Source organism: Calypte anna, chromosome Z, assembly GCF_003957555.1.
Source record: "Calypte anna isolate BGI_N300 chromosome Z, bCalAnn1_v1.p, whole genome shotgun sequence".
NCBI lineage: Eukaryota > Metazoa > Chordata > Aves > Apodiformes > Trochilidae > Calypte > Calypte anna.
This window is the reverse complement of record NC_044274.1, coordinates 68,231,915-68,256,191: the sequence shown is the minus strand read 5'-3', so window position 1 is coordinate 68,256,191 and position 24,277 is coordinate 68,231,915. Positions and strand designations below refer to the sequence as shown.

The 24,277-nt window shown below is 38.4% G+C and overlaps 1 protein-coding gene across 1 annotated transcript in view; it reads left to right on the top strand.

The window, feature by feature from the left end:
- The first annotated feature begins 1,519 nt into the window (after window positions 1-1,519).
- The window catches only part of HAPLN1 (hyaluronan and proteoglycan link protein 1), a 28,563-nt gene continuing 5,805 nt past the window's right edge, over window positions 1,520-24,277 (top strand). The window contains exons 1-4 of the mRNA XM_030467501.1: window positions 1,520-1,619; window positions 2,597-2,599; window positions 13,403-13,774; window positions 22,807-23,109. Coding sequence (XP_030323361.1) covers window positions 1,520-1,619; window positions 2,597-2,599; window positions 13,403-13,774; window positions 22,807-23,109 — 778 coding nt within the window. The remainder of the gene's footprint in view (window positions 1,620-2,596; window positions 2,600-13,402; window positions 13,775-22,806; window positions 23,110-24,277) is intronic.

The following is a 24,277-nucleotide window of genomic DNA, read 5'->3' as shown; positions in this document are numbered from 1 at the left end:
GCTCTCTGGAATGGAGGTCATTAGCCTGCCAAGCTTTCCAGGAAAAGTGGGAGTGGCTGAAGAGCCTTGAGTCACAGAGCATGGACCACCTGGAAAATAGTGTGCACTGAGCACTTGTCCTACCTCTAGACACTCCACAGTAAGGAGTAAGGGATGCTGAATTGGCTTTGAGCTCCCACTCAAGCTCTCTCTGAAGAAATGGAAGAGCAGGCAAGTAACATGCATGTTCTGTTATGAAAAAATGGCATTAGCATTTCTGCATTTTAGTCTGCAGTGGAGGTTGGTTTGGATTGCAATATTTGGGTCGAGACTTGACAAGTATAGGTGTTGGAGACTGTCTAGGGACAGAGGCTACGTTCAAATCTTGGACCTTGACCCAGGTTCTAACTAAGTACCCTGCAACTTTGGTGTGTTTTTATCTTTGATAGAGATGAAGTGAAAAAAATTAAATCATCTCTGCATTAGAGAAAAAACGTATTATTAAGGCTGCCACTATTTGATGATTGTAGGAATAATCCTAGTCTTTTGAAAAGCAAAACTGAGAAATAGCTATATTTTGTTTCAAGAAATCAGCGTCATAAAAATTATTGCTATAAAACAGACGGCAGCCTGGAGCCTCTGCATAAAACTTCTTGTATTTTATGCCGCCTTTTCTATTTCAGGTCCTCATTTGCCTAATTACTACTCAGAGACTGGCAGAGAATTTCCCTGCAGCGCTCAGCTCTGCTGACTGCAGAGACCTTACCTGGCACACTGAGTTAGTGCGTCAGCATTCTAGGTAGAAATGAATGAAGAATCAATCAGGGCAACTGCAGTGGTAGCATATACAAGTCTAACCTACTTTGTGTGTGTTTCAGTGTGTATTTAGGCATCTTTTGAGATGGTAAGTGGATCTGAAATAAAATGGACCTTTCTAGTCAGTCAAAGAAATGTTTTGTCATCTTTTCTGCTTAAGCAGAGTTACCACCCTGACTACTAAGTTAACTTGCTGTCTTCATTGAAATGCCAAAACCTATGAGAAAGTTGCTTTAGTCTTGAAAATCTGTCACCAGCAGATTGCATTGTGCAGTGGATATGTAGTAATAGCTTTGAATGTTTTAACTGTCTTACAGACCAGCTCTAGTGTAGGTCTGGAAAAACAAAAGTACACTAGAACCTGTCATGATCTAAACCTTTTTTTGGAAACATGTATTTCTTACATATGGTTTTGCAAGGAGTTCACTTTATGGGTATTTGTATGTGTGTGCTTTTATCTTTTCATGTTGTGTTTCTGCACAGGCAGAGTTAAGAACATGGATTGCCACTTTCATTTGATGAAAGTCCATGATAAAAAGGTCCAGCTTTCATTGTCTAAAAAATAGTAGCTGTTTTAACTTTTTCATCTGAGAGGGTTAAATAGGTTATAAAGTTCATGGCAGGAACAAGTCATGCAGCACACCACTGTAAATGTTTCCAAAAATTCACAAGCCTCTTTGTATGTCATGCCCTTACAGTGAGGAAGATTCCTTTGAATATAAAGATGAAGAGTCTACTTTTTCTGGTGCTGATTTCTGTCTGCTGGGCTGAACCTCACCCTTACAACTCAAGTTTGGAGAATGAAAGAATTATTCACATTCAAGGTAAGGAAATATGTGAGAAAATACCAGTATCTTCAGATTGCTGAGGGAAACAAAAAAATGTGCCTAGTGTTCCATGATTTTTTATTCAGCTGCACTTTTTAAAAGATGCTGTTATCACTAGTGACCAAATATTTTCTTTTCTGGTTCTGTTGCCTTGTCATTACTTCTAGGGAAAGTAAAGTAATTAAAGTTGCACTGTTTAGTAACACCAAGTCACAGTGTTGCAAATATTAGTGAGTAAAGTACGGCATGATTTATGAAAATTAAAATAAGCAGCTGCAATGGGTTAAAGTACCTCTAGTTTATTGTGGAATGCATTTGATTTTAAGGAGACTACACTATATAGAAGTCTCAGCACATCTGAGGTCATAATTAGGCAATTAAAATGAAAAAAATAGAAAAAAACCAAAAACCAAACAATCAAACATACAAAACAACAACCAAAACCCAACCAACCAAACAAAAGAAGTAGCTTACCCAAAACAAACATGTCTGTCCTCATACCTTTAATTCACACAATGTGTTATGCTGGCCTTCTGCATAATCCCATTTGGTACATACTTGAATCCCAGAGTTTATAGCTGTAGCAGGATTTGAGTCTGCAGCACAATGCAGCTGTTTTTTCAGTCTCAGCTTCCAGTCCTTGAGGGTTACACTGTATAAGAAAAAGCAGAGTATTTATACAGTACAGACAGAAAGAAGTAACAGGGATATTCCTGCTTTTATTCATATGTTTCTTGTAATCTTGCAGAATTAAGGAATGCAGCATTTTTCTTCTCATTTTCTTATACCACTTTCTCTCAACAACTGGAAAATTAGAGTTTGTGTGAATATGAATTACAAAGTTAGGGCAAGTTACTAAGAAAGATTGAACCTTTTCAAGTTCAAAGGAAGGTCAAAGAGGTTAAAGGTACCCTGCACCTATTAAAACAGGCACTTGGATTGCCAAGGTCAAATAAGGAATAGCAGATAGATAGCTGGTTTCAGTCTAAGGGAACTCACAGACTGAAGGTCAAATGAATGTGGTATATGTCAAAATGAAGACACCTAGCTGTTGTGAGATGGTGAACACTTGTTCCCCAGGATAAATTTTCAAAATTGTCACCAATGCCTAATAAATCTATTGTTTGCCTTGTGTATTGCATTTTCTTATCTCTGTAATTAATTTATTTTTTTTAAATATTTAATTAGTGGAAATAATTAAATTAAATCAAAATTATTTTTTCTTAATCTGTGTATTTTAAACTTGCTTAGTCAGCAATTTGGTGTATTTTGCAAATCGTATGTGTCATTTATTACTAGTCACTCAGCACATGTATAGTGCAGTCTGCAAGAACTAAATAGTTCAAAGCTGATAAAAATTTCAAGATAGGCTGTTCTCCCTGCACACAAAAACTCAGCTGAGCCTCAAGAGTTTATTCCTTCAAGGAAAGATGGATAAAGCTTTATACTCTGCTCTATCATGAGCTTTGCACATCAGAGCTGGTTTCAGGCTCTGAAATACACAAACCACAAATCAAAAAGAATAAAACTGCCTGGAACTTGATATTTTTATTAGGATTTTTTTTATTCCTCTCTGCATTGTGGAAACCCATCAGTGTTGGGATTCTGCTCTGCCTAATGCTGCATAAACACATATGATTATCTACATCTGGAAATGAGCTGGAAATCAGCAAAGCCTGTGGAACACGTGTTATAGCTTCAAACAAAAGGTATTTCATATTGCATTAAGGAATGTAGCATTCTCTTTCACAGCTGAAATCCAAAAGATGTGTAGCTAAACTCCATGGTCTGGAATGCCTTGGAATTACAAAAGATGCAGGTAGATGTTGTGTAGTCAAGAACACAGATGAAAGGAACTCCTGAGGAAATTAACTAAAGTTGCTTTCTATTCCTCTATCTTTATATTGAGTAGTCTTCTTCAAGTTCATTTTAATTTTCTCTTTTTGTTGGTGTTGTTGTGTTTGTTTTTTTAATGGGTTTCAAAATGCATTACTGTAAGGTAGTTTTGGACAGTATTTTTCTGGTATGAAAAACACTCTCCATGTTTATTCAAAAACATTGTATGACATTATACTTCTTCTAGTGTTTTCCCTTGGTTTCCACTAAGAGTTTTCTTCCCTATACTGTTCACTTTAAACTAATAATGATGTCACACCATATCCTCACAGCTTTCATTTGTGTAAACTTTTTCAAATTCTTTTCTAACTGTATAACCTCCAGTCACCTGATAGTTAGTAGTTCATCGCTGCATATGTCTCTTGTTTGAATTCATATTTCATGATTGACTACAGCCAGGATATTATTCCAGGTGAGATCTTAAGATGACATTAATATTTTTAATTTCCAGCAATGCTTTTTTTTTTTTTTTTCATACCTCGGATCAGATATGTACTCTTCCAAGCCATGCTGAAGTGCTGATTGATAATGAGTTGTGGTAGAATATATTAGCAGTCATTCTTCCTCATTCTCACTTTCAATTAATAAGCACAAACTTTATATCAATAATTCTTTGTACAATATTCTTTGTTTGGAAAACAAAAGTTTTCCACTTTTTCTTTAAGCATTCTGAATATCCATTCTCCCTCCTTCAGTAGTGCTTTCTATGCCATGTGAAAATTTTATTACTTTAATAATCACATTTGCTTTATAAAATAAAACTAGTTGGAAATATTAAAGAGCTTAAAAAATTATTCTGCAGACAATTTGCTGGGATCTTTCTAAGCCTATAATTTCTGGTTTATCCCAACCACTTGCAACCTCTGTATCTAGTCCTTAGACATCTTCCAAAGTTTCTGCCAAAACACCAATTTTCTCCATCCTATCCAATCATGTTTCCCGTATCACTCACTTCCCTGAGTTCCAAGAAACTGATACACTTCATTTCACCAGCCGTTTGCTTTTTTTTTTTTCAATTATATAGTTGACATCAAATTACTCTTACACCTTTTGGTAAGTATCTGCTGTGTTTTATATCTCTTTCTAGTCACTTACTCTTTCTCTTCTACTGTCCTGTCTGCTGAGATCAAACTCACTAGCCTGTTAATGGTTAAATTACTTTCCTTACATGTAATTGTTATTTTTCTGTTGTCCATAAACACATGGTACCATTGTTAAATGGGTACATGAGCTAATGTCTCTGCCATCAGGTTTGTTATACCAAGCATAGCACCAGTAGCAATATCAGTATTTCAGACTGTGAAGTTTCCTAGCCCTTTGTTTGAACAGGCTATATTTTCTAAGTCCAGCTTTCATCTTTGTATATTCATTTCATATCAGTGCACTCATGTACTTTAAATGGCATCATGCTTTCAGATCATCAAAACCAACATTATTTAAAAGAGAAGTTTTGTTGATATATCACTTAAGTAATTTCTCTGTTGTCTTCCACCTTTATCTGTGTGGTAACATTTTCTACAAAATGAACCTGTGCCTGTTTAAAAGATTTTTTTTTCACTACTTTCATTTTTACAGACCTTTCTGACATGCTTTTCATCCATGCTCTCTTTTTTTGTGCTCATCATAATTTCTTATTTCTTCCCAGCCTGCTAAAGCTCTAAATACAATGCCACCTCATCACCTTTATCTTTCATTTGGCCTTCCTGGATAGCAGCCACCAATTAGTACTCTATTACAGCCCAACATCTCTCTTAGAATGCTTCTGACACCCTTAACAAGTTTGTGTCATGAGCGAGAAGATCTAGTTACCCCACTGTTTTGCCCCTCCATCAGTATAAAATCTCCTCCAATCTCTCCCAGACTCAGCATTTGCTAATCAGAATGAACATTATTTCATAAATTGTATTGTTCTCTGATTATGCTGACAGATCATTGCTTTTATTAGCTCTGAGCTCTCTGTTTGAAAGGTTCACTCTTGAAACTGTGAAAACTTCACTGAAAACTCACCAGCCTCTTTAGCACTGCAGTAGACATGCTCTCTCTTAAATCTTTCAAATTTTCTTAGAATTGAGGAGCTGTCTTCATTAATATCTCTGTTCCTGATGTCTCTGCTCCTGTTGAGACATCTCTAGTTCCCAGTTCTTCCCTTGCTTCTTAATACAGTGAAAGCAGACCTCAGTCAAATTTCTCATCTGCTTGACAGTTTTACCTCCCTCTACCTCTATCTGTATTCCTTTCTGCTTCTTCCCACTGCTCCACTTATTTTGTTTGTATCTTTTCTCATCTAGTTTTATTCCAATATCTATAAACAAAATTTATAAAATACCTAAAGAGGCATTTTATCTCTTCTGTGACTTTATTTACTGAAGCCTGTGGTGGATTTCATGGCTTTGGTCAGGCAGGTAAATTATCCCCTTCCCCCCCTTGAACTGCTTGAATTATCTACTCTCTGGTAGTTTCTCTGCATAGAAAAGTCATACTAGTTTAACTGTTGTGGATAATTCAGCAGAGAGAACTATATTTTAACAAGATGTTTTGTCCACCTCACCTTCCCACCCCAGTAAACTCTGTGTGCCTTAGGAGATGTACCCTTTAGAAAACATTCTAATCTTAAATTAAATCATCTAATGAGTGTGTAAATGGGACAAAAGTGTACCCCAGACACATAAGTGCCCACAACAAGGAAATAGTACTAATCTAAGCATATCAATGTAATTAAGCCAAGTTCTGTGAAGGTCTCTGTGACCCATGGGAGAAGAAGATGACTCTTTTCAGTGATCAGCCTTGTGTATCTCTCTTATCTATTCATAGTGCTACTTGCTGACCAATTATTCAAAGAGGCAGAGTACCCTTCAGAGATAAGAGCATTATTCTGTGTATAGCTGTTCTTCACAATAAACAAAGTTGACTAAATCACTCCAGCAATTGCTAACTTAATTACTTAAGGGTGAGCCTTCAACATATGCCTCCAGTTTATTCAGGTTTTAGAAATATACCAAGAAAGCCCAGCAAAGAGAATAAAGACTTTGGTTTGTGAAGGATCAACCTTTAAGTTTTTATCTTTTCCTTGAATAGAATTGAATTTATATTATGCAGCCTTTCTTCACTTTCAGATACAAGAATACACCTATTTGTCCATCAAGATCTCCACAAAGGTCTCTTTATACGTACAAAAAAAAAAAAAAATTCAATATGGAGTGAGCAGAAAACTTTCTAATATTGCCATATTGAAAAGAAAGACAGGTAAATCAATGAATGAATAGCAAAATGCAGAAGAAAGCTTTGCTGACTTGTTCTGCAAATCAATCCAGAACAAACAGAGAAAGAATCTGCATAGTCTTGGTGGACTAGCCAAAAACATAAGAGATTAGGTCTACTACCAATTTCACATCTTACACTAAGTCTTCTTTTCCAAGTGTTTTATACTTTTTCACTTTCTTTTTATTTTTTCCCTTTGCCCAGCTTCTCTATATTTTTCCATTTTCAGTGATGTTACCTGATATTTATTTTGATTTTCTTTCATTTCTCTTTTCTGCTTAAAATTTTTGTTGCCACCCGGGACAGTTTAGATTACATCATGATCCAATTTAAATAGTTATAACTGAGCTGCTTCTTCCACATCAACACAAGGTGCTTTCCTCTTCAGAGCATGGTATGTTGCACCAGTGTATAACAGAAATGGCAGCCTCACCTGCTGCTGACATCTTCATTTCATTAAAGGTGTTCAGGAATATTCCAGAACAGTCAAGAAATGATAGGTACAAATCTACTTGGGTTGTAAAGCTATCATTACGGAACAGAAAGATTCACACTGAACATAAATTTAAATTACTAATTTTCTTTTTCATGCTACATCAGTCTAATTCCACATTTATTTAAAGGTACTTAAAGATCTGGAAAGGCTCTTCACGGGTTCTGTGTGATATTTTGGTTTTGTCAGAGTCTTGATGCCAACCATTAAGATTTCCTTCTCTGAAGAGGTGCAAAGCCATAGTTGTTGTTTCTCTGCTATTCTGCTCTATGAACCCTGATCCTCATGCATTTTTTTTTTTGTCTATACTGAAGTAAAAACATACTTAAAGTTTAGTTAAGGCAAAATGTGTCAATGTGTTAGAAAACCTGAAGTTTGTTTCTTTTTTAATCTGATGGCTTGATATGTTCTCAGGCCTCCCAGTACCCAAACTTGAGTTAATATGGCCCTTTTAAAAAATTCCCCCCAACTTGTTACTCTGGTTGAGTAGATGGGATCAGCTGAAAATTACCTCAACCTTGTCATCTCTGTGTTGGAGAGACAGATTTCTTCTCTGTTGTGTACAAATGGATATTTTTAGCTATGTTATTATTTGGAACCATGTACTTGAATTTTTAACTAAAATCTATCTATCATCTCTCATGCCAGTTGTATAGTAAAACATTAAAGTAATGTGTATAGAGTATTTCGTCATCACTTTAGAGGTAGAAACAGGAGTTTGATGCTTGTATTTTGTTTCTCATGACATATACAAAATTATATTGATGATTGGGCCAAAGAAGAACAGTTTTCTCATCTTGCAGCTGATATACAAAAGCTTTTTAGAGGTTTGTTTTTTTTTTTTTCCTAAAAGTAATAGTAAAATGGTAGGGTAATTAAAATTTGGTTAGGAAAATACATAGAAGGGAAAGTATGTGGAAAAAGTATATGCATAATCTTTCCTTGTGTTTTTTTCCTTTGGATTCTCTGAGTAATACACACGTGTGTTTCTATATCAGTCCTGCACTTCCATACATACTATAGCATGTTGGGAGTATTGTTATCACAGAAATTATTTTTGGTTTTTAAATAAACATGACAAAATAACAAAACATGGCATGCTATGAGAAGAGTGAGGACAATTTAGCGTAAGAGGTATGTTCATATCCTTGGTAACACTACAGGAAAGCAAAAAATGGCACTCTGTTTATTAAAAGTAGGATACCATATGGTGTTGTTAACCTAATGCCTTACTAACAGTGTAGGACTGTTAGGCAATACATGGGTTTATCTGACAAAATACATCTATGGTGTGAACCCTGACTTACTTTTCCTCCACTGTTGCTCTGTAAATCAAGTTTTTTAAAGTCCATTAAAATGTGGGAATAATCATATTTCATAGCCTAGTCAGTATAAGCTTTTGGACAGTTCTGATGGATAAAATTAATAAAGCTGTTTGCCAAGGGTTGTAGTGTGAGTCATCCTCTCTGCCCCACAGTATGTTCCTGGCCTTCCAAAGCTGGTTGGGCAGTACTCTTGAGTATAGAAGCCAGTTAAGAGAGAGAAAAAAATTTAAAAATAATAATAAAAAACAAATAAAAAATAATAAAATTTTTAAAGGGCCCCCAAATGCAAAAACTAAAATAAAAGCCCACACCAAAATAATATAATAATGAAAAATAATAATTAAAAAAAAAAAAAAAGACCAAAAATCTGAATACATGTCCAGTAGTAAAATTTGGATCTAAACAAATAAGGCAGCAGATAAGACTAAATTGAGAGTTCTAGCAGCATGACAGCAAGTCCACTTACTGTCCTTGAAAAGGGAATCATGCTGAAGTCAACGTTAGGTGCATCCTGAGTAATGACAACCAGGACAGCAGTGCTAATTGCGAAGTGTTCAGACAAGGGAGAAAGGGAAGTGGAGAATAAGCCAGAGGAAGATAGTGTGTGGATGCCTGTGCTTTGGTACTTAAAGCAAGACAGCTGTTCACCTGCAGCATACACCTGCTTGATTTGGCACCCCTGAGACACACCAAAACCAAGTTCCCAAGTGCCTCTGTGGCAGGCAGGCTTTCCCTAATGCCTGAAAAAGTAGTTATCCCATGCAGCTGGACATCTTCTGCAACTTGGAGAAGCTCATTTTTATCCAGCTTGGCTGTTTTTGCATCATGTTGCCTTGGTCATCCATCTCAGTGCACCAAGAGGGTTAAAAAATGGCCATAACCTGTCAGAATCAATAGCAGCAAAGCAGGAATGGAAGAAACCTGGCCAGTTAGTCACCAGTGGTGCCTGGTTCTGTGCCAACATCTACATATATATAGCAAAATATTCCTGGAAGGGTGGAAACCCCATCTATCACACCTTTCTCATTCCATCTCTGACCATGGAGCTGAGACCAAAACCAATAACAGGGGGTCACCATCTCTGTTCCCAACAAAGTAGTAGGTGGGGGTTGGCCAACATTAATCCAGTGTCTGAGTCTCTTGAGGGGCCATGGATGTGGTCTGTCTTGTCTGTAGCAAGGACCAAATCTGTTCTCTTGCAGACAACAGTTTATCAAGGCATTGCCTCAGGTTTGAAGAGTTTATGGTTTTTTGACCATTCAACTTGCAAATTCTCCGATTGGTCATCTGAAGAAAGTACTTTTGGGGAAAAAAGAAGTATTGTCTTTTTCTAGTAACACCCTGGACTCTCTGATAACACTCACATACCCCATCTTTTTTCTCCTTACACTCATGTTTTAGATATTCCTGCTATTTAGATACAAAGATAATTTTATTTAAACAGAGCCATCAGAAAACCCATGAAGAAAGCAGTCAGGAAGCCACTCTGACAAGCCTTTAAAACAGGGGGTTTATCCTTTTTAGCCTTTAAAAACCTTTAAAACCCATCTTCCATGATCAGATCACCATTTCACAGCAGATCATTGCTCATTGTTTTAACTTTCTCAGCAGTAAGCTCAAATGCTGCAGCCAGAGTGCTAAACATATTGTAAACGAAGGAATTTTCACTTGATGTATGTTTGGGCAATTTTTTTTTTTAATATAATTTTTTTGTTGTGCTGTTTTTATCTCCTTTTCTGTCAGCTCCAGAAAGATTGAGACAATTGATTTTGCCAGGCTCTTAAATAGGCAGTTATGTGAATTTGGCTCTGATTCTCACTGGCTGCTGGGTAATAAAGACCTCTTGGCCATTTGTCAAACCCCAGTAATCTAATTTTAATCCTGAATCCCTGCTGCCTGCTTGTCTTCTAGATCAACAAGAAACTATGCGGCATCCCCCTAGTCTGACATCTGCTTTTCTTCGAAGCCAGAGATTCTTCCTTCCTCCTCTCCTTGGTCTGGGGAGCAGCAGCAGTGTAATTTTCTTTCCCACTGTCTTGCTAAGAGAAGGGCACATCAGCTCTTTCTGTGGAGAAAAAAAAAAAAAAAAAAAAAAAAAAAAGGCTTTTAGAAAACTTGAGAATGGAAGAATATTTCAAGCATTGCATCTCCCTTTGAACTGCCAGGAATGTTTTCTGCCAGGTGTTCCAGGCTGAGAAAACCCATGCTTTTCTTCAACACCTTGCCATCCCCTCTATTCTTTGCACTTACTGAGATACAAAGCCAGGTAGTTCTGCTGCAAAGGGCTGACAGAGGTGGAAAGCAGCCAGGAGGGAAGATACACCACAGCATTAGGATGCTAATGCTGGAGTCAGAGGCAACAGTGCTCTGGGCAGCTCTCCAGGTCTTGCTGGCACAGACAAGCTCTTGTTAGAAAGAGAGAGCATTAGCAGCCTGAGTCAGACTCTACCTCCAGCCCCAGTCCTTTCTGCTAATATTTATTAACTTGACTATTTCGGTATTAAAGGCCCAACATAGTTGAGCTCTGATTCAGATTTCTTGGTAATAACCACCCTAAAGCACAACATTTCTCCTCCCAAAGTGGACAGAAGTCTGTGGAACATCTTTGTCCCTGAACGAAACAGGGAAATTCACAGACAAACCATCCTGGCTGCCTTTACTGTCTTCCTTCTCCACATCCCGTGGAAACAGTTGTTAGCAACACTTTCCATGGTATCTTGCCTGAGATCACCTCTCTCCTTAGATGCTCTCCTCTGAAAGGGAGAAGATGGGTTATTGGAGCAGCCCTGAGCCTCTTCCTCACCTCTGGGAAGAAGAGCAGTGAAAAAAAAAACAGTCACATGGGGCTGCAGGGTAATTTACTCTAATGGTTTTTCACAGCCTGGTAAACCACTGTGCAGTTCTCCAGTTTGCTCATTCTTCAGGAGTCTGTCCTGTGCTCTTGACCCAGTGTCTCCCGACAAAGAACCACACATTTGGGATACCTGTTTTTCTTAACCAGATGTGCATCTGTATTCAACAAGCTTGTCTTTGCAATTACCACCCCTGAAAGTGTTTGCATTATCATAAAATACTGCATACTCTGGTGTTTCTTCTGTTGCTTAGTGTAGCTGAAGTGGACAGATAGTGAAGTCAAGCTGAAGCTGCAGTTTAGGTGAATATATCATTTAGCTGTCAGACCTGTCAGCAAAGCTCAGAAGCCTAGGGTTGTCTGGAGACATTTATGCACTACAAATCCTGACGTCTTCCTGCACCCCTCTCCCCGTGACTGTGGACACAGCACAGGTTTTTGTAATGCTGTGAACAGACAGTTGTCTGCATGAGATACTCCCTGGTGGGCTCATCACTGAGCCCTCATCTGTCAGCCTGTATCCATCCCAGTGCTTCCCTTCTTCCATCATCCACACCTTGCTCTGGGTGATGACATTTTTGCATGCATTTATGGGGTTTTGTCCTATCAATACAGACTCATCACCATGGACACCAGCAGGAAATTGCTGCTAGCCTTCATAGAGTCAGCCTCTCAGCATCTGGGAACTGAGCCTTGGCTGAGCTGACATTACGGAGAGCCAGACTGAGCCTTAGAGTTGGGAAACATATTTCTAGGCAGTTGTGTTGAGCTGATGAACACACACAGGGGTTTACAAAGCCTTTCTCTGCAATCTCTGCTACATAAAGTGAGGTTGGTAATCCTTTCCCAGCAAGCAGCACTGCTGGTGATTCACTTCCAGCCCTGACTGGTGTCTCAGTGGTAGACAACAGTATCTACAGAAGAGCTGAGCTTGCTAAATCAATTTTGCAATCTCTGCATGAGAGGAGAGGCAAGAGGCACTGAAAGAAAGAAATATTCTCACTTTTGGATAATGTTGCTGACTACCACCATGAAATCCGTGCTTTTCAGGGTTTTCCCAAGGCAGCACCACCTGTCAGAGAAGCCCTAGAGACTTAAGGTTGGAAGTGAGCACCTGTTCTAGATGGCTGCCCTAAACATAATGATTTCATACAGCAATATCAGCTGTAATGACCTACCAGAGAGAAAAAAGAGCAGGAAGATGTGGTTGAGGATAAAGAGGACAGGAGCCAAGCAGGTATATAAGGGTTAGTGTGAAAAGTGAGATGAGAACATCAAAGATAAAATAGTGATGAGTTTGAGGGAAAAAGGTGAGGAAAACACAGACTAAGATGATCAGGAAAACAGACAGGAGAGGACTGAATTTTATGTTTGAAGATAAATTGGAGTTTATGTCAAAAGAGAAAGTTGAACTTAAATGTTAGAAGAAAATACAAATAGGAAATTAAATATATTAGGATTATGCTGACATTTTGGTCAGCATAAAAAGTGCTATTTGATACAGTAATGTTTTGGGGGGAGGGTTTCCCTGCTTTGTGTGTGTGATTCTCTACATCTCAGACTGTGAAGTGCTTTGGAAGCTGAGTTCATACAGAAAAACTGAATTATGAAAAAAAGATGTAGTGCTGTCAGACAGCTTTTGCCCAACCTGCAGAGAAACACAGGTTGTTTCTATAGAGCCTTTGTGGATGGTGGCATTCAACCACCAGCTACACAGCCCTCTAAATACATTTATACAACTTCATCTTCCTGACTATAGAGTATATAATATACCCTCTACTTTTGGTTGGCAGGGAGTCAGTTCTGCAAACCAAAACCAGTTTGCCTCTCTGCCTGTCTGGAAGTGTACAGGCATAGATATACTTGCAGATGCCTACATAATTATATATATCTGCTCTATACACCCAGGATACATTGCAGGCTAATTCTTTTTTTTTTCTTTCTTGAATCCTGACAGAAAATGGACCCCGTCTACTTGTAGTAGCAGAACAAGCCAAACTCTTCTCGCACCGGGGTGGCAATGTCACACTGCCATGTAAATTCTACCATGAGCACACATCAACAGCTGGCTCAGGAAACCACAAAATCCGTGTCAAGTGGACCAAACTCACTTCAGATTACCTCAAAGAAGTGGACGTCTTCGTTGCAATGGGGCACCACAGAAAGAGCTACGGAAACTACCAAGGAAGAGTGTTTCTGAGGGAAAGCAGTGAAAATGATGCCTCGCTTATTATCACAAATATAATACTGGAGGATTACGGGAGATATAAGTGTGAGGTGATTGAAGGATTGGAGGATGATACAGCAGTGGTAGCTCTGAATTTGGAAGGTAGGTAACACCTGAATTTATACCTAAGCTCAGATTTGCTGCTTGTAAAGGAATACCTGCTTTTTCCTCCTAATCGTGCTGGTATCAACAGTAACAGCAAACTCAGAAGTGGGATTCATTGTGCTATGAGGATTGTGGCCTGACAACCCATGACAGCAATCATAAATTAGAAGAACATTATGACTTCTATAATTTATGCTATCCTACCACATTTCCAGCTCCCAGTGAGACCCAGTATGATGGGAGACAAAAAAGAATGACCAAACATGTTATGAAGAACTCCACATTTTTATTTTGCTTCTATCACTTTACAGAAGTGATTACATGTTTTTACAGTAGACTTAGGCAAAATTATATTAAATGTTTCCCTAACAGCCATTTTACAGAACTTCAGGACATTTTAGATTACTGAACAAATGTAAATCTTCTTAGAAAGAGGAAAAACGTTGAAGTAGTTTTCCAGAGGCAATTGTTTTATTTTTTCCAGCCATATACATAAAACTCACAACATACTTTCCAGACAAAAAAGGATGTAAATAAAATTGTGGGAAATGCAGCTATTTACTTCATATGAGGAATACTAAGTGACATGTATTCCATGTCAGAATCATGCAGCATGGGTTTAGTTGTGTTTGACCCCAGCATGACTCTCCTCATACTATTGTGCATATGGTCCCGGAGACCACCCCTAGACTGTGAGGATACTCAGTAATTCCATAATATTGTTCTAAGAGTCTCCTTTCTTCCTAAGTACATACCTCTTATGTAGTCTTTGAAATGTTCCAGATAAGTATCTGTGTATCTTGTTCCCCATCAAATACCAAGATTTCCTTGCATTTTATGGCATTATGTTTTTGCTCAAGTAAAAGGGTCAGAGGCAGTGTAAAATCTTCAACGTGTTCACCACATGACACATCTGGACCAGATATTCACCTGGTGCCACTTAGCATTGTGAATCTAAAACAAAAGATCATTAGTCTTCTGCTACTAGAAGTGAGGAGGTTTCATCACAAATGCTGTACGAAAAGTGCTTGGGGAAGGGGAGATGCTAATGGCTGTAGTGGCAGATGGGGAGGTTTTGCCCAAAGTTTGTCACAAATGCTTGTTCACATGCAGAGATCCACATTTTAAAGGAAATATTTTATTGATACTAGAGTAAGAAAGAAATGAGAAAACTTTTCTTTACTGCACTGAGTAACACATATGAGACACATTCTACCTTTTTAATTGCGACTGCTTTGCATTACAGCCAGATAGACAATGTTCTCCTTAGCTTACTGCTTCTACTTTACTGCTTCTCCCTCTGGTATGCCATCTCCAGCCCCTATGGTACAACAGCCCCAGTTCTCTCAGTCTTTCTCCATAGGAGAGATGCTCAAAGACTTTAATCACCCTCATAGCTTTCCCTTGGACTCTCTCCAGTAGATCCTTGTCTCTCTTGAACTGAGGAGCCCAAAGCTGGACTCCAGCTGTGGTCTCACCACGGTAGAGCAGAGGGATAGGAAAACCTCCTTAGCTCTGCTGGACACATTTTCCTGGTGCATCTTAGACTACCATATGCCCTCTTGGCCACAAGGACACATTGTTGACCCATGGAGAATTTCTTGTCCACTAGGACTCCAAGGTCTTTCTCTGTTGAGCTGCTTTCCAGCAGGACATCTCCCCTAATCTGTAGTGGAGGTTGGTGTTATTCCTCCCCAGGAACAGGACTCTACACTTGTCTTTATTGAACTTTGCCCAACTCTCCATCCTGTCCAGTTCTTACTGGATAGCAGCACAACCTTCTGGGGTATCAGCCACCCCCCTCTGCTTCATATCATCAGTAAACTTGAAGATGTTGAACAAAACTGGACCCAGTACTGATCCCTGGGGAACACCACTGGCCTCAGGCCTCTAACTTGACTCTGCCACTGATCACAACCCTCTGAACTCTGTTGCTGAATCAGTTATCAATCCACCTCACAGTCCAATCATCTGTCCCACATTTGGTGTTTTCTAAGCAGACAGGAAAATTTCCTACGTGGGGGCTTCATGGTAAAACAGAACCTTGCAAGAAGTGATATAAAACTAGTGAATTTGGCAATGTCAATTCTGCTTATGGCCATTTTATCCAATTATTCTGGGCTTAAGTTTAAATGAAGTTTCATTCTAAACTGGTGATGATTAAATTACACCTGTAATTACAGTGGACATATGTAGCTGATGAAATAATTCCTCTGTTTGTCCCCCTCTGCTTATCTTTTTTCACCTCACTTGCAGTTTTATGCAATGTTGGCTTTGCTTGCTATCTCATGTATTTGGGCAATGTGGGACATTATTAATGCAGAATTTTTATCTTTGGATAAAAATAAAAAGTATATCAGCCCATCAGAACATTTTGCTTCTGTTTTAAATAATAAGGTTTATCTCATAGTGGGAAGGATTTGCATCAATAGCCTGATGTCCTGAGATGGTGGCCCTAAGGATGTCACTTGCCAGGAGGACAAAACCATTTATATCCAGGATTGCCCACAAGCAGTGCAAAACATCTGATAGCTGCAGTGTGAACTCACTGTACAAGCAGTATAACTTTGGCTAGAAAAAAGCATGTTGATATATCAATATGAAAATAGTTGACCTTTTTTCTTCTCTGAATGTGGCAGCTGTTTATTCTTATTAGACTTAGAGGCCTCATGAGAATGTAATTAAATAAACTGTTCACAATAATTGAGTAATTTTAGCTTTGGGAAAAAAAAAAGTGGAATTAGATTCAGTCTGTGTTTTTTACATACCTTACATGCTTTAGGTATGTTTTCTTCGCTGTCATTTAATGCAGACTTGCACCATTGTGATTTCTGTGATTTCCCCCCAGCACTATTGAGAAAGTGATGTCTAGCAATTAAAACATAGGACTAGGATTCACTGCAGTATTTTTCAGCTATGAGTTTTAAGGTTTTATCCTTAAATACAACCACTAGTCTAAGAGAAAGAGGGTTGGGCTGTAAGAAATGTCAAGTACTGCAGAGAGCAAGAAATTTCTTATCTTGTCACCTTGTCACCAAAGCCATTTTCTCAATGAGCCATCCTTATGCTCCTCCTGCATATAAAATACAGATCATGAGGTTTACACCCTTTGTGAAATCTTCTAAGAGTCAAAAGCTTAGCAAATTAAGAGGGCAAAGAGCCTGGCACCATCCTCCTGGCTCTCTCCCTTTACTTATTTATAAGCATTAATGAGGTCACCCCTCATTCTCCTCTTCTCCAAACTAAAGAGACCCAGCTCCCTCAGCCTTTCCTCTTAAGGGAGATTTTCCACTCCCTTGATTATCTTTGTGGCTCTGGGCTGGACTTTCCCTGTCCTTCTTGAACTGAAGTGCCCAGAACTGGACACAATATTCCAGATGTGGCCTCACCAGGGTAGAGTAAAGGGGCAGGAGAACCTCTCTTGACCTACTGACCACCCCCTTCTAATGCACCCCAGGATGCCATTGGCCTTCTTGACCAAATTACACTGCTCAAGCACAGACTTTGTGTGCTATTCCTTTGTGAAATTCACAGGCTAGGTAACAAAAAGAGTGGAGCAACTCTGGAATGCCAGAGGCATATTTTTTTTACTACATTAGGAATTTTTTATATGGTTCTGGTCTTCAGGGAGAGGTGATAACTGAACACAGGAGTTTCACAAAACAGATTATAAAGTAATTACTTTGTACATTTAGCAGTACCAGAAACATGCAGAACTAGGTAAAGTCATTAAAAATCTCTGTGGAAATCTGCTTGTAGAGAGAAGCTGACATTTTGGAAGGCTCCACATGAACCATAAAAAACCATCAGTCTTTTTTAATTAACTTGCTTAGAGGTATGTTAGCCTCCATGCCCAAGATATAGTTAGAAAAAAAACAGGCATCTCCTGCAAAAACAGGCTTTATAGATCAAACAAATCCATAAGCTTCATGTAAACAAATTCTTCCTTATTGCCAGAGCAACCATTTTCTAATTTCACCATTTGCTCCTAAGATGGATGTGAGCAATGGGGCATTCATAGCTGAAACCATTAGGAAACGAGCATATTTTCAACAGCAGGAGAAATCAGACTTAGCCTATTACTTTAAGTTGTATTTTTTTTTCCTGTGTGTTGCTGTTACATTCACACATAAAAAGCTATTTTAAATACCCTTTATATGACAGTCTCTTGTACTCTCTACTGTAAAGCAGATTTTATAGGACACATTATTTATGCATCCCTGGAAGGCAACTGAAAGTCTTGTAAAAAACAACAGGAGTTTATCCAGAATAAGTCATGGCAGACCACTCTAATTCCATGTGTGACAGGATTACTGGTATTGCAGACACCACTGAGTTTGCAGGTGCTATAAGAAATGATACAGCCTGAAAGATAAAGACAAAGTAAAAAGTTTAAAAATTTAAGCAGTAGAATCTTGTCTGGAAACATAACCTGAAAAGAAAATGCTAACAGAATTAGGAATAATTAGCCTGGGGAGACAAAAAAAAAAAAAAAAAAAAAAAAAAAAAAAAAAAAAAAAAAACCCACAAAAAAGAGCCTCCAAATTTTGATAAAGGCTGTGGAAAAATAAGGAAATAATCTGCCCCCAGGCTAGGTGTGGTATGTTTTTTATTTTTTTTTGTTTTTGTTTTTGGTCAAGAATAGGAAGCTCAACTGACAGATTGGTTCTGGGATGCTGTGGTCTTCACAGGTACCATCTCAAGCTTTGGTTTCATTTTTAGGGAGATTGATACTTGCTGATGGCTAGTGGACCACCCATGGAGTATATGCTGAATCATCAGCTGTCTGACAGTACAGACAAGCACAGAAGTGACGGGTTGTGAAGGAAAAGGAGGGACTTACCACTTCTCAGTGAATTTTAGGAATCCAGCATGGAAAATTTTGCCATTAAGTGCATGAAACTGCCAGCAAAAAACTGTACTCTACAGTTTAGTATATAGCAAACCATACTGTTACTCAGTGTTTACACTGGCTACAAGAAAACTTACTTTTCTGTTTGGGCTAGAACTCAAGGAAGCCCATTTCTTTACTCTAGTGTAAAAAACACTTTTTTTTTTTTTCCATATAGGCCGACAAAAATTTATGTTATTTTGTTCTATCCATAAAAACTCTCTTAAACTACTAATTCTGTATGGTGCTGGCTTAATAGACACCTATAAATTGTTACAGGTGTTGAGCTAAGTTTTTTTCCCCAACTTGTTATCTTGGTTAACCATTATAGCTTCTTACCCTGGCAGTGTGACTATAGCAACTAAACAACTGCAAGGCATTTGCAATGAATATTAGGCATTACCTGCATATTCCTGTGTGTCTGAGGAACACAAAAATATAATCTCTTTTGGATGACAAACAGAGTTGTATGTTTGTGGAATTGAATGTAAGGCATTAGGGGAAATACAGGTGTGCATATGGGGAGGAAATCCCACTCTTCTAATCCCATTTGGTGGACATCCTAATTTCCATTACAACAGACAGGTTTTGGACTACAATGGCATTGTCACAGGTGCATACAGGAAGCCTCACCCAGCCCTCATCTTTTGCTAGCAGATTTATTCTCTACTACGCTGATGCATCTTAGTCTTTCCTCTGTTGTTTGGAGGAAAGGGATCCTTCCCTAGGGTAGAACCTGTTCCAGAGAAACATGTGTCTGGGAGAGGAGCCACATTGTGACGTCCATATTGTCAATTAATATTCTCCATTCAGTCTCCACAAGTGTCTCAGCTGCTTCCTCACAACAGGGAGAAGAATTGCTAAGGTCATGCTAAGGCTCCTCAGCTCAGTCTTCCCACAGAGTAATCACATTTTAATCTGAATTTTGTTAACATTTGGAAGAGGGCATTTTGTCTAGTGGTAAAACACAGGGTTGGAGTCAGGAGTTTAGATTCAGTCTGTAGTTTGGGAACAGTAACAAGCCTCAGAATACCTTTTTTCCATTCAAGAACAGATGGAATGGTTTATTTTTGATGAGCTCTAAGATCCAAAACTGAAAAGAAACAAAAGAAAAGGAAAGAGAAAAGGAAAGATCCAACTATGACTTTCAGCCAGCTTTGATAGGGAAATGAAAGAAAAAAATATTAAGAAAGATGCAAGATAATACAAAGCTACATAAAACACATGGCCAGTCAATTTTGCTCTGCAGACTCACCAATGGCCACCCCCATCTGCAAGGTGAAATTAATGCTAATGAGTTGCAGGCTTGTACTTCAGATGAACTCAAATGAAAATCAGATTCTATGCAGTCTACCCAAATATAGCCCAAAGCTAATATTACAGTTTTGTGCATATATATGTTATTAAAACATTATGTCCCAAGCTATCAAACTCAAACAGATTTGTAACAAGTTTATATACATGTTTAAGCCCCTTTTTAAAAGTGATTTTGGGAACCTTAAGGAATCAAATTATTTGAATAGTTTCCAATTAAATGTAACTCAATTTTTAGAAGTGAGTAAGTTTAGATCTTGATTAAAAAATATCCACCTTTGATGATTTTAGCTCTTTTTTTATAACATGCTTATGCAAATCAGACTCTGGACAAAGAAGCCATTGTTTAGAAAAATGTAGTTCTAGAAATTGAATAAGTATATTATTTCAAGTAACGTAATAAAGCTTGAAGTAGTCTGACATTTGCTCCATTTTTATTATAGCAAGTGATAGTTCTGTCCATGGGCACTGAGGGAGGACAGGTAATCTTTTAAAAAACGATTGAGGAGAGAGAAGAAAAAACAGATCCAGAAAATATGAAACAGCTCCAGTTTCTTGTTTATAAAGTTCAAGTTAACAGCACATGTTGTGTTACCTTAGATTCATGGTTTATAGTTCAGAACAGCTAATAACTGAAAAGGATTAATGAAAGGGAAGAATCTCCATAGAATCTCTTGTTATTTACTGAAGGAGGGCAAAATAGTGTTTATTGATACCCTGCCAAGTTTAAATTTTCATGCTTTATCTCCTTGGGCCAAGTCACTAAGATTTGGTAATAACAAAGATTTTGTTTAACAAAAATAACACTTCTTGGATGACAGGCAAGGGAGAGAAGGGAAAGAAAGAGGATGTTAAGATATAGGTGGAATAGACACCAAAGTGGGTTTGAATGTTCAGAAAGAAGAATGGCTTCCTTGCATGGTGAAAGTCTTGCATGGCCATAATGTAATTCCTCTGTTCTTATGCTACCTTGCATCTGAGACAAGGAGTTGTTATAGGAAGGAGAATTCATCAGCAGGGAGTAAGTAAAAAGAAGGATGGATGTTTATACCATTTTAAAGCTCTTGGCTCATCTCATGTGTTATCTTGTCTTCAGTTCCTCTGCATCCTACAGCACTTTGATCTATAGAGATGTTAGAGAATAAACATTCTGAGCTGGATCTTCTCTGATGCTGTTTTATTTCAGCTTATTATGAGGTGGGGCTGAGGCCAGCTGTAAAATTTAAATCTAAGTTAAGCTTCTAGACACTGCCAGAGATTATGGTGGTCTGATCCAAATTTTTGTTTCAAGTCTTTCTCTTTTCTTTTATCAGAGCCACATGGGGAGGTGTTTCTTCATCATTTTCTGAAACATTTTTTGTGCTTCAAAAAGTAATCTTTAACTTCAGATCTTTTTAATAAAACAAGCAGAAAATGTACTATGGAAAAATGTCAGATAAGCTCAATGACTTTGATTTAGCTGCTGCTAAAATGATTCTGGAGGTGTCCCCAGGTTTGCCATCTCCACTTGTATATCCTTTTTTATAAGTTCTCTTTGCCATATCTGCCTGCAGTGGCTCACCACCCATCAGCAACAGGCAGGGCTTTGGGCCAGCCTGTGGTCCTCAGATGTGGAAGGAAGCATTCAGCAGCTCCCAGAACAGAGGCTCCCTTCCCAGCAGGCATGCTTTGGTCAAACTAGCAGTGCTTTTGGATGCCACAGAGGTAGCAAGAGAAGGTGGTGTTTCATGTGGCTTTCTGCTAGGGCTACCTTGCATTGCTGCATGCTGTGTTCTATAGGACTTACCATCCTTACCAGGGTAAACCTGTCTTCAGATTAAGGAACTGGGATCCCTTGTGCCCCTTGTGAGGCAACAAACTGACAAAAAACAGCTGAACAGTAACAGAAAAGTTAACATAAAAATCACACTGAACTTACTGATTTTATTTCCCTACGTATTTACTACCCCAAGACACTAAAATTATGCCTCGTACCAGTTTAGCTTTCAAACATTGTTATTATTAGGCTAGGCATAAGGATACCTTCCCATTCCTAGAACAATGTGAAACAGAATGAAAACAAACAACCAAAAAACCCCAAATGTCTTGAGCCTCTTAGGAAGTCTTGGCACAGATAGGTGTAAAGAATATACAACCCTTTTCTGTAAATGAAAACATTTCGTTTTAAAGCCTATGTTTAAAAAGAAATAGTTCTTACATTGTTGTAGTAAAAATTCTTCTTCCTAAATGATTGCAAGAAAATGTTCAGATCCCGTCTGATAAAAAAATAGAAGTAGGCTGTGTTTCACTTCACATTTTTTTAAAATGAGAAATTTATTTTTTGGCTGATAAACTGGAATTGATACAAAAAATACGTCTAGTATATACGTTTATATATAGTTGCAAAACTTTGGCCAGCTCTGCTGATCTTTAGGCACTATTGGAGTGCAGAAGGGCAAGATTGCTCAGCAGAGTTGTGTTATGTTTGGACTCAATGATCTTTTAAGGCCTTCTCCAACCAGAACGATTCTGAGATTCTGTGACTCCAGTGGGGAGAGCAAAGTTGCAAATGGGAGGAGGAGCACACAGACCTGTCACCATTCCCATTAGAAAGGGATAAGGTTACAGGGAGAGGAACCATCTAGGGTAGGTGGCAGCCCCATCGCCTTCTCAGACCTAGTGAGTGATGTGCTGACACAGTGTCTGCCCCCAGAAATAAAGCAGCTTCACAGTGGCACACATCACAGAGTTAACATTAATTTCTCCTTCTGCTAGCTGTAACTGCAGTGTCCCTTTCTTCTGCTCTTTTGCTATCCAGTAACTCAGTCTCTTTCTGCTATTTCAGGTGTTGTATTCCCTTACTCTCCACGGCTGGGTCGTTACAACTTGAACTTCCACGAGGCTCAGAGAGCATGTCTGGACCAAGATTCAGTTATTGCCTCCTTTGACCAGCTCTATGATGCCTGGAGGTCAGGGATGGACTGGTGTAATGCTGGCTGGCTCAGTGATGGCTCTGTGCAGTACCCCATCACCAAGCCCAGGGAGCCCTGTGGAGGGAAGAACACAGTGCCTGGGGTCAGGAATTATGGTTTCTGGGATAAAGAAAAAAGCCGATATGATGTTTTCTGTTTCACTTCAAACTTCAATGGTAAGAGAGAGACTTCTTCTCCCCTACTTTGTGAGTGATTGCTCCTGTGCTTAGGAAAGAAACTCCAACAGCAGCAAGTGATATTGGATTTTTCAAAGCATATGTTAGGCTTGGAAAATGTTATTGTTGAATTTACAAGGACACGTGCACAGAGTAACGTTGTCTTTGCCACAAGTTGACATAGATCACTTTTACAGCTCTTTGCAGAACTTGAACTGGCAAGAGTTTCTACCATCTCTACTTTCACCCCATTAAAATTTATATTTACTCTTTTAATGTTGATATATGCCCAGTTTATTTCAGTTTGAGTGATGAGAAACCTGATGTTCATTAATTGAACTTCCGTATTGAATTATAATTATAATTCTGATGTTTTGCAACTTAAATATATCACCTAAACAGAATTTTGATCACCATTTCAACAGTTCTGTGAATCAAGGAGCTCCTGCTCATGTACCAGGTCTAATATGACTAATACCTCCTTATCAACAAACTATTTCTAGTTTTTAAGCCTAACAATTTAGATTCCTTATCTTAATACACTGCCAAAACCCTGTACACTTTTGCTCTGAGCTTGGTCTGCTTTGAACCTTACTTAAGCGACTACAAGCTTTTTTTCTATTCTTAGGTATGAAATTATTTGATACCAGCTTGCTGTCATTTCAGGTTTAATCTAGTGCCTCAAAAGTTTTTTGAAAGCTTGAACTGTAAATGAGAGGAATGCTGAAAGTGAACATGTGCAAAAGGAGGCTGCAATCCTCTGCAGCTTCATACTTGCAGATAATTTCTATGCAACTTTGGACATGTTTGGCTTGCAGCCCACTCGGACCAAGGATCATGGCCTTTTTTGTTTATACACAGATTACTTATCCACATTGAAGCATTTTTGTCCTACATCACAACAAAAAAAACCCCATAAGTCTTGATTTCTGAAGATTTGCCCCAATGTTAAGTCTGCTTCGGCCTCTCAAAAAAACCCCAGATCCTCAAACTGACATTATTAAATTTGGCTATATACAATCTGAAACAAAAGTTTAGCTGACTTTCAACACTCTGCTTAGTTCCATGAAATTTTGGTTTATATTTTTTCTTGTTTTATTTATCCAAGGTGAAATACTACATGAGTTCATCTCTTATATGCAGATTTGACCTTGCACTGAAGAAAGAG